The 9,756-nt window shown below is 41.8% G+C and overlaps 1 protein-coding gene across 3 annotated transcripts in view; it reads left to right on the top strand.

Moving 5' to 3' along the window:
- The first annotated feature begins 322 nt into the window (after positions 1-322).
- Orc5 (origin recognition complex subunit 5) overlaps positions 323-9,756 on the top strand; it is a 55,724-nt gene continuing 46,290 nt past the window's right edge. The window contains exons 1-4 of one of the 3 annotated variants that reach the window (XR_005872953.1): positions 323-521; positions 2,955-3,047; positions 5,462-5,662; positions 6,242-6,316. Coding sequence is in view for 2 of the 3 variants with exons in the window: in XM_040735151.1 (XP_040591085.1) it covers positions 450-521; positions 2,955-3,047; positions 5,462-5,662; positions 6,242-6,316 (441 nt within the window). In the remaining variant the exon portion in view is untranslated. The remainder of the gene's footprint in view (positions 522-2,954; positions 3,048-5,461; positions 5,663-6,241; positions 6,317-9,756) is intronic. The other 2 variants (XM_040735151.1, XM_040735150.1) reach the window with 2 other exon arrangements.

Raw genomic sequence — 9,756 nt, 5'->3', positions numbered from 1 at the left:
CCCTGGGGAGAGGAGGTTGTGGGGGGACTTGGGGGGAGGTGAGGGAACTGGGGATAACATATGTAAAAAGTTAAATAAAAAATTATTATTAAAAACTGAAAAAAGAAAACAGAATACTCGTCCTCTCGGTGAAACGGAAGCCACCGAAGGAGCGGCGTGGCACGCCCCCAGACAGTCTCCGCCCCCAAACAGTCTCCGCCCCCCACCGCGTCCTCCCAGTTCCGAGCCTGCGCAGGGAGCGGACCACTGAGAGCGGGCACCGGGAGGCTAGAGCGGCTTCCTCGCTGCGCGGGCTCGTGACATCACTGGGCCGCGCCGGCTCCGCCCACAGCCTAGCCTCCGCGCTTCCGGGAGGGAAGCTGGTTCTTGGGTGGCGTGAAATACGCGGGCCGGTAGCCCGTGGACCGCCTGGCTGCCGGTGCCCTGCCGCTTCGGGCGGTGCCGTCAGGATGTCTCACCTGGAGGGCGTGGTGCTCTGTCGGGAGGCGCAGGTGTCCGCCTTGCAGTCCCTGTTTGGAGAGGTACTGTGCCCAGAGGGCTCTCCCGCTGGGGAGAGGGTCGGCTGGGGGAGCGGCGTGGAGTGGCAGGCGGCCGGAGAGGTGGCTGGCTCTTAGGGTGGCGCTGTGTTTTAGCCTTTAAAACTCTGCAACTTTCCCAGAATTATCAAAGCCAGGAGTGTCCCCTAGCGAACAGGTGAGATGCTGTAGAGGGGAGAGGGATCCAGCTAGAGGTTCCTCCTCATAGGCGGGGTACCGCTTATTGCCTTTTGCATCGCGCTCATTAGTTAGAATTAATTGCACTTAGATCTTATCCGAAACGTGATTAAATACAATAACCATTTGTTTTGCTTTTAAAAATGCCCTTTCGCTCTGCCGAGTGTTGGGTGTGAGTCTAAGGTGACCTGTGAAATACTAGAGAAGTACCTCCATCTAAAAGTGGTCACATTAGTTAAGGCAGGTCAGCTGCATCCACTTTTCTAGTCAGAGTGCTGCTGTCAGTTAGTTACCCATGTGTTTGGAACACATATGTGGTTACGCTCTATAGATTCCTTCACTGGACTTGATAAACCCAGATTACTCCAACCAGTAGTACTCAGAAAGAGGAGTACTTTTAGCAAATAGTGCTGATTTAGTAGTGGATCACAGAAAAGGTTTTCACCCTTGCTCTTGCTTCAAATTATGTTTTAAAAAATAGTGGGTTTTTTTGTTTTTGTTTTTGTTTTTTGTTTTTTTTTTGCCGGGCGGTGGTGGCGCACGCCTTTAATCCCAGCACTCGGGAGGCAGAGGCAGGCGGATCTCTGTGAGTTCGAGACTAGGCTGGACCGACAGCCTCCAAAACAATACAGAGAAACCCTGTCTCGTAAAACCAAAAAACAACAACAACAACAACAAAAAAAAAAACAGTGGTTTTTTTTTTCTTCAAGGAAGTTTGCATGTGGAAAATACAAAGAGCCACTACAGTAAATAACTGCCCCTCCCCCCAAAAGAAACTAGCTCGTGTTTCTTAGAAGATCATTTGTTTAGCAAGTGTGTATTTTCTGAGCACCCTCTCTGCGGAAGGCACTGTGCCAGCCAGATTCTGGCTTGTTACAGATGCTGGGGAGGTTTAGGAAAGTGAAAAGAAACAGTGTGAGAGTTCATTTTAACTTGAGTCCTTATAAAGCGGGACTGTGCTGGTTACTGTTGCCATCTGGGAAGAGAGTCTCAATTGAGGAAATGCCTCTGACAAATTGTCTGTAGAGCATTTTGTTGATATGATTGATGTGGGAGGGCCCAGCCCCCTGGGGAAGGTGGTCTGCATCGGTGCCTCCTCCCAGGTTCCTTCCTTGAGTTCCTGTCCAGGCTTCCCTTCATGATGAATTACAACTGTCAGCTAAAATAAACTCTTTCCTCTCCAAATTGCTTTTATTCATACTATTATCACAATGACAGAAACCTGTCAGGGCATAGAATATTATATTAGGCACCAAATAGTAGATGTGGTAGAATTCCAAAACAGATTTCATCTAGCTTTGAAAAAAACTGTTGAATGTGGTCATTAGCTCCCTTTTTGCTTGTACAATGATATCTGAAATAATTTTTTAAAATTCATGTCTCCCCAGTAGATTTTAACCCTTCAGAATTTAACCTTCCTTTAACCGATATCTGTGCTATTCAGTATCTTATAGTTTACAGCATTTAATGGCTATCTCATAAATATTGATGTTCATCAAATAAATAAAGCATTGATATTATTGGATAGGCCAGCAATACCTTTGACAGCCTTTTTCTGGCTTATACAAAACTACCTGTGCATATGCATTTTGATTAACTTTTTCATGGTGCTAGGGATCAAATCTAGGATCTTACATAGTCTAAGCAACTGATGTACCACAGAACTATAATCCTGTATCTAATATGCTATGTAGATTCAATCAATGTCTGATTTAATGAAATATGTATACTTATGCTAAGGTAAATGATTATACATAATTCAGAAGTATATAAGATTTCTTAGGAATAAGACTTTAAAAATATCTCTTGTGTTGCATTGCTTTTAGTTTCAAACAATAAAATGTATAATGAAATTATAGCCTACAGTTTCACTAGATTCTTTGAAAAATACTTAGATTCTTTAAAAACGATTAAAAATGTAGTATAGACCAAATTGCCCTTGGAAACTCCCTTAAATCTCTTAGAAAGTTGAGAATACAAGAGTTTATATGTGGAAACCCATAATAAAAGTATGGTTATGTAATACATAGCATATAGTGGCCACGTATAATTTTACAGGATAATTTCATAAGGGAAAGTACTTTGAGTTGAATTTAAGTTCAGAATATTAAGAATTTGCCTGTATACACCACTGAAATAACTTGGATTGAGTATTATACTCTACCAATAAAACTTTCTTACAAGTTGGTAGATGTTCACTTCTGGTTTCATGTAGACAGAAACTTGTCTTTTCTTTCCTAGAGACATCATTTCAGCTTTCCATCCATCTTTATTTATGGACATACTGCCAGCGGGAAGACCTATGTAACACAAACTTTGTTGAAAACTTTAGAGGTAAGTATAACCCTGAACCTGATATTAATGGACCTTTATTCCCACACTGTTAAAGAGGGAATGAGTCTAGATGACTTATTCCAATTTCCCTTTCTCAGGATATCGTCATGTACATAAAACATTTCTGCCCAAATTTTGCTGAATACTTTGAATGTGTATAAATTTCAAAAGCTATTAGTTAAGTAACTTGAACCCTGGCATTAGAAAGTTTGTTTTAAGTTGAGCTAAATTTTTCTCTCTTTTGTTGCCAAGTAGTTGGACACACATATAATAGCTTCTTTTAAAAATATTAAAATTTGCCTTTTAGCATTATAAAATATTTCTTTTTCACTTTTTATTTGTAATATTCTGATTTTTCACACATGTAAAAGTGTACATACTTTCATCCTGCTCTTTTCATATTTTCTATCTGAATAATCTGCACCATTAATACATTTGGCTGAATTTGCTTTAAAAAACAAAACCAAACTCTTCTCATCCTTAACCAATCCAGTCAGTGCATTTCTGATCCTTAACCAATCCAGTAATTGCATTCCACTGTCAGGCAGCACTTCATCTGTATTTACTCCTGGCCATTGCTGTCTCAGTTTCACTTACTGTTTTTTCCATATATTTCTGCATATACCGTCCCTCTCTGTAAACTGGGGCAAATAGTGACAACTTTTTGGATTGTCACAATAAGTAATATTAACACATAAAAAATGCATTTCACTATAGTATTATAAGCAGTTATTAAAATTTATATTCTATTTCTGAGTATTACCATACACCTGTTTATGTTCTAAGCCAGCAGTAAGCAATACCAATTTGAACAGGCAAGGCTATGATCTCCAGCAACCGAGTACAGAGAAACAGATATGCAGGCCACAAGCTTTGGTTTGCTAACTCATCTTGCCTTAGCTCCAAGGACACATGTTTAAGTGGCCTGCTGAATTACACATGGTTCCTGCTCTAGCTCAAACGTTGGCCTGTGTCGCCCCTGCTTCTTGGAAGGGTTTTCCTCTACTCAATTGCCCTCCTTCTAACGCCCTGTTGCCTGGCAATGCTTATGTAGCCATTTTTTCTACTTCTCTGGGAACGTCCCTAACGTCCAGGTTATGCTGACATCTACCCCTGTTGTGTGGCTTCAACTCTGTTTAGCTTTATTGCATCACACTGCACAGCTTCTTGGCTGTGACTTTTTGTTGTTGCTTTGTATCTCCTAGTTGTGGTTTTTTTTTTTTTCTTTAAAATATATCTCATCCCCACAAGCACAGTGCTTCGCACAATTTAAGTTGTAGATATTAGTCTTTGATCCCAAAGATCAACTGGCATTTTAAACACAAAGAAGCCTGAGTTTCATATAATCTTTCTTGGGTCACCAATTTGTATTTGAAAGCTTAGAAAATACATGTTGAGCCGGGCGGTGGTGGCACACGCCTTTAATCCCAGCACTCGGGAGGCAGAGGCAGGCGGATCTCTGTGAGTTCGAGGCCAGGCTGGACCGATAGCCTCCAAAACAATACAGAGAAACCCTGTCTCGTAAAAACCAAAAAAAAAAAAAAAGAAAAAGAAAATACATGTTGAACAAAAGCATGAAAATCCAGTAAGGAAGCTTTATATTTAAGGAATATATTATGGTTTTAGCATTTTGTTATTTTCACAGTGACTTAGTGTTAGATAGGACTGTTACTGCTTCTGTTATAGATCCCAAATATTTGCTTAGAAAAAATGCTGTTATTTGAGTCAAGAATAACACAAAAGTAAGCAAGATATTTATTCTTAGCATACATTATGAGGGCTCTACCTAAGGAAATATTGATGGCAACTCTCTAGTAAACAAATTCTCTAATAAATGAAATTACCACTAGAAATTTTCACATTCAAAAATATTTGGTTTCTTTATAATAATACTTAAAGAGGAAAGTACAAGTTTACTTTGATTCCTGGAGGAAAACAAATGAGAAATTCAAATCCCAGAAGTGAGTTTAAGGAAGGGACTATTCACAAAGGCTGAGGAAGTTTTAAGGGAATCGTAGCTTTTATCACCCCCCTCCCACCCCAACCTCTTAACCCCCAGGCCTCAAGGAACCTTAGAGAATCACTGTTGCCAGAACCCAGCAAGACCAGTAGCTTTATAGAAAGGTTGCCAGCTAGAGCTCTGGCCTTTTGTAGCAGAATGTGGACACTGCCTAAGGGCAGCGTCAAGGGAGGAAATCCTGAACTTCTTTCCTCAACAACTGCCTCAGTCCCTAACTGTGGCTTCCTATTGAATTCTCCAGCCAGGGCCTAATGATATAGTTTATATTGGCCAGGTTCCTGGGGCACAGGGTGGATGGGAGAGCAGCAGAGTGTAGATTCACAGAGGTAATTAGAGACTATCCAACAGAATACTGTATATGCTTTTGCTTATCCTGTTTGGTTTTGATTTTCAGCTCCCTCATGTCTTTGTGAACTGTGTTGAATGCTTTACATTGAGGCTGCTTTTGGAACAGATCCTAAACACGTTGAGTCGTCTTAGTTCTTCAGAGGCAGAATGTCCTACAGAAATAACCTGTGAAACATTTAATGACTTTGTTCGATTGTTCAAGCAAGTGACCAATACTGAAAATCTCAAGGATCAGACTGTGTACATTGTAAGTGATTTAACATGCATATATCATCTTTAATTTGAAAACTGATTGTGCAAAAGACCCACTCCCATGTATGCATTCTGAGTCTTATTTTGTATAGTGCTCTATGGAAGGTGCTTTTGTCGTTCAGAAATGTGTTACTTAATATTTGAGTTATCCAGCAGTTTAAACTCTGTATGTGTAGTTATCAAGTTCAATCAAGAAAAGTTCTATGTGATGAGTGTTAAAATATACCTCTGTCTTTCTTGGGTAATAAAGACTTGTAACTTTTTTAAACTGGGAAAATGGAGTCAGAATTCTTCACACCATGGTTTTTGGGTAGTATGATTAGATTTAAAAGTAGAAATGATGTGTTTTCCCTTTGGATGTTTTGATTAAAATGTTACTCGTAATGTTTGTTTTAGGTTAATCTATTTGAAATATCTTTTTACAAATGTAAACAGCCTTTTGAAAGTAAATTTAAATTTACTTTTAAAAGTTGCATTTTTTTCTTTGTGGCATGGAAAGTTTAAAAATCCTATGATGTGTCAGGTTTATAAAATACATTATGAATTGATTTTATGTATAGTTTTCTTTTTAAAGGTTCTAGATAAAGCTGAATATCTAAGAGATATGGAAGCGAATCTTCTGCCTGGGTTTCTCAGGTTGCAAGAATTGGTAAGTAATATATGAGAGTGGTATTCCCTCGATAGACCAGAAGATATGTTCCCTACCCAATATGTTGTATTGTCATATATGAGAGCAGTATTCCCTCAATAGACCAGAAGATGTGTTCCCTACCCAGTATGTTGTATTGTCATATTTCTTTGCCATGATTAAAGTTCAACCTTTTCCCATAGTAATATTAATTTATGGCTTGATAGACTTACTAAATTACTTTAGCTTTCAATTATTAAGAAATGCCTAATGCATGCATGACACAGCCATGCTGGTTCCTGCAAGCAGAGTCCTTATGCAGCCGCCTAACGCATGCACGACACAGCCATGCTGGTTCCTGCAAGCAGAATCCTTATGCAGCCATGCAGCCTTTGAGAATCCTGGAGAAGAGCGAACGCCTGGGGCGGGGAGAGAGCCCAGGGACGAGAGAGGCCCTGCGACCAGGAAAGGCTCCCTCAGGAGAAGACTGACACAGTGGCAGGCATGCGTGCTTAGGAGAAATCACTGGGCAGGAGAGGAGAGGAGCTGGGAGCAGGAATGGGGCCATGTTGTTGCTGGACCCAAGGAGAGGGAGAAGCAGGATATCAACAATTAGGACTTTCACTTTTGTTTTATTCTTGTTATAGAAACTATTTGGAGAAAATTTAAGGTTCATTGTAATCTCTACTAGGAAAAGGAACTATCAGTTTAACATTTCTGAAAGGATACTTAAATTGTATCTTGTTTCAGAGGAACTTAATAAAAACATTTCCTGGTTTTTTTTTTTTCTTTTTGGTTTTATGAGACAGGATTTCTCTGTATTGTTTTGGAGGCTGCTGGTCCAGCCCAGCCTCGAACTCACAGAGATCCGCCTGCCTCTGCCTCCCGAGTGCTGGGATTAAAGGTGTGCGCCACCACCGCCTGGCCATTTCCTGTTTTTTAAATTAAGTGTCAGTTCAAGGAAGCTTAAATTATGATAAAACTTTGTATACTGGAAGTATTTTAAAATGAACTGTTGAAAATATTACCAAATTTCAAATCATTGACTTTTTTTTAACTTCTCAATATGTTTTTAACTGATTTTATAAACTGCTTTTGTGAACTGGCAAGATGGTTCAGTGTTAAGAGTACTTGCCACCAAGTCCAGTGACCCACATACATTACCTGGAACTTAGATGATCAAAGAGACCCAACTCTAACAATTTTTCCTTTGACCTCCATACTTATGCTGTGCTCAAGTGGGCCTACACATGTAAACACACTAAGTAAAAGTAAATCTCTTGGTTTTACATGAGTCTTATAAGCAGGAATGTGGAAAGGACATACTTCTAACTCTAAATAAACTCAGAATTAATTTTTAAGAATCAGTGAATATCTAAAATAAACCATCCAAAGAGTTTTCTTTGGGGCTGGTGAATAGCTCAGTAGTGGAACCTTAGCCTTGCATTTGTGAGAAATAAAGTCTTTTCCTGAGGGGTCCCTGCAGGTATCCACACAGGGAAGCATGGGAAGAGGTGAAAATGAAAGCCCGTTTGCTGATTGACTTCTTCTACCTGGACCAGACTTCAGTGAGTCTAATACCAGGCGGTTATTGTCTCTACAGTTTGGGAAAAGGTTTCTAGGCAATGGTCAGTCCATTCCCTGGTGCACAATAATGCTTAAGGTGTGATGTAGCTAGCTTTCTTGTTGGGCTATCTTTGGATCGCCAGCCCCCAAATAACAGGGAGACCTGTTAATTATGAAAGTTTGTTTTTAGCTTAGACTTCTTCACAACTAGCTCTTAAAACTCAAATTAACCTGTCTCTGTTAATCTACCTTCTGCCCCATGGCTCGATTATCCCTGCCCTGTACCTTATGTCTGACTTCTTCAGAGCCTCACTGGCATCTCTCTGGCATAATCTGCATGTCTAGATTTTTTTCCTCTTCCTCTCTCTCCCCAGAATCCCACCTACAGTGACACATCTTCACACAGTATAGACAAATATTCCACAGCAGTGTAACTACAGAGAAACTTTTACAAAGTGTGTGTGATCATGAGGGTGGGTTCTGTAGCTGAAAGGCCTAGAATCTAGTGTGGTCTCTGACCAATAGCATACAGGTCAGCAGGCCGTAAAGTGCATGTGAAATCTCCCTAAGGATGGGGAGTGGTCTAGGGAGGGAGAGTCTGGGATGATCATTCTGGGGATTTCTGGTGAGGTCTGCCTCTAGAGAAGAAGGTGGGTGGGGCCTGTCTCTATAGGAGAAGGTGATGGGTTCTGTCTCTATAGGAGAAGGTGGGTAAGGTCTGTCTATAGCCGAAGGTGGGTGAGGTCTGTCTCTATAGGAGAAGGTGGGCGGGGTCTGCCTCTATAGCAGAAGGTGGGCGGGGTCTGTCTCTATAGGAGAAGGTGGGTAAGGTCTGTCTGTAGCCGAAAGTGGGTGAGCTCTGTCTCTATAGGAGAAGGTGGGTAAGGTCTGTCTGTAGCCGAAAGTGGGTGAGCTCTGTCTCTATAGGAGAAGGTGGGCGGGGTCTGTCTCTATAGGAGAAGGTGGGTCAGGTCTGTCTCTAGCAGAAGGTGGGCGGGGTCTGTCTCTATAGGAGAAGGTGAATGAGGTCTGTCTCTATAGCAGAAGGTGGGCGGGGTCTGTCTCTATAGGAGAAGGTGGGTGAGGTCTGTCTCTATAGGAGAAGGTAGGCGGGGTCTGTCTCTATAGGAGAAGGTGGGCGGGGGTCTGTCTATAGGAGAAGGTGGGTGGAGTCTGTCTCTATAGGAGAAGGTGGATGAGGTCTGCCTCTATAGGAGAAGATGGGTGAGGTCTGTCTCTATAGGAGAAGGTGGGTGGGGCCTGTCTCTATAGGAGAAGGTGGGCGGGGTCTGCCTCTATAGGAGAAGGTGGGTGGGGCCTGTCTCTATAGGAGAAGGTGGGCGGGGTCTGTCTCTATAGCAGAAGGTGGGTGAGGTCTGTCTCTATAGGAGAAGGTGGATGAGGTCTGTCTCTATAGGAGAAGGTGGGCGGGGTCTGTCTCTAGTAGAAGGTGGGTGAGGTCTGCCTCTATAGGAGAAGGTGGGCGGGGTCTGTCTCTAGTAGAAGGTGGGTGAGGTCTGTCTCTATAGGAGAAGGTGGGTGAGGTCTGTCTCTATAGGAGAAGGTGGGTGAGGTCTGTCTCTATAGGAGAAGGTGGGTGAGGTCTGTCTCTATAGGAGAAGGTGGATGAGGTCTGTCTCTATAGCAGAAGGTGGGTGAGGTCTGTCTCTATAGGAGAAGGTGGGTGAGGTCTGCCTCCACAGGTATTGAAAGGTTCAACAGGTCCTTAACAAAATCCACTGTCAACTTTCTGCATGGACTGCAGGTATTTGATTTCTATCTCCTCCATTGAGGAGGTACCCCTATGTTTAACATTCCTGGTTCCTAGCGCTTCTCTGTGAGTACCACCAGCATCTCTTTCATAAAGATGATCAGTTTTTCTGTGGAGTTATTCA

Source organism: Mesocricetus auratus, unplaced genomic scaffold (assembly GCF_017639785.1).
Source record: "Mesocricetus auratus isolate SY011 unplaced genomic scaffold, BCM_Maur_2.0 Super-Scaffold_100043, whole genome shotgun sequence".
NCBI classification, from domain to species: domain Eukaryota; kingdom Metazoa; phylum Chordata; class Mammalia; order Rodentia; family Cricetidae; genus Mesocricetus; species Mesocricetus auratus.
This window is presented reverse-complemented; position numbering and strand designations above follow the sequence as displayed.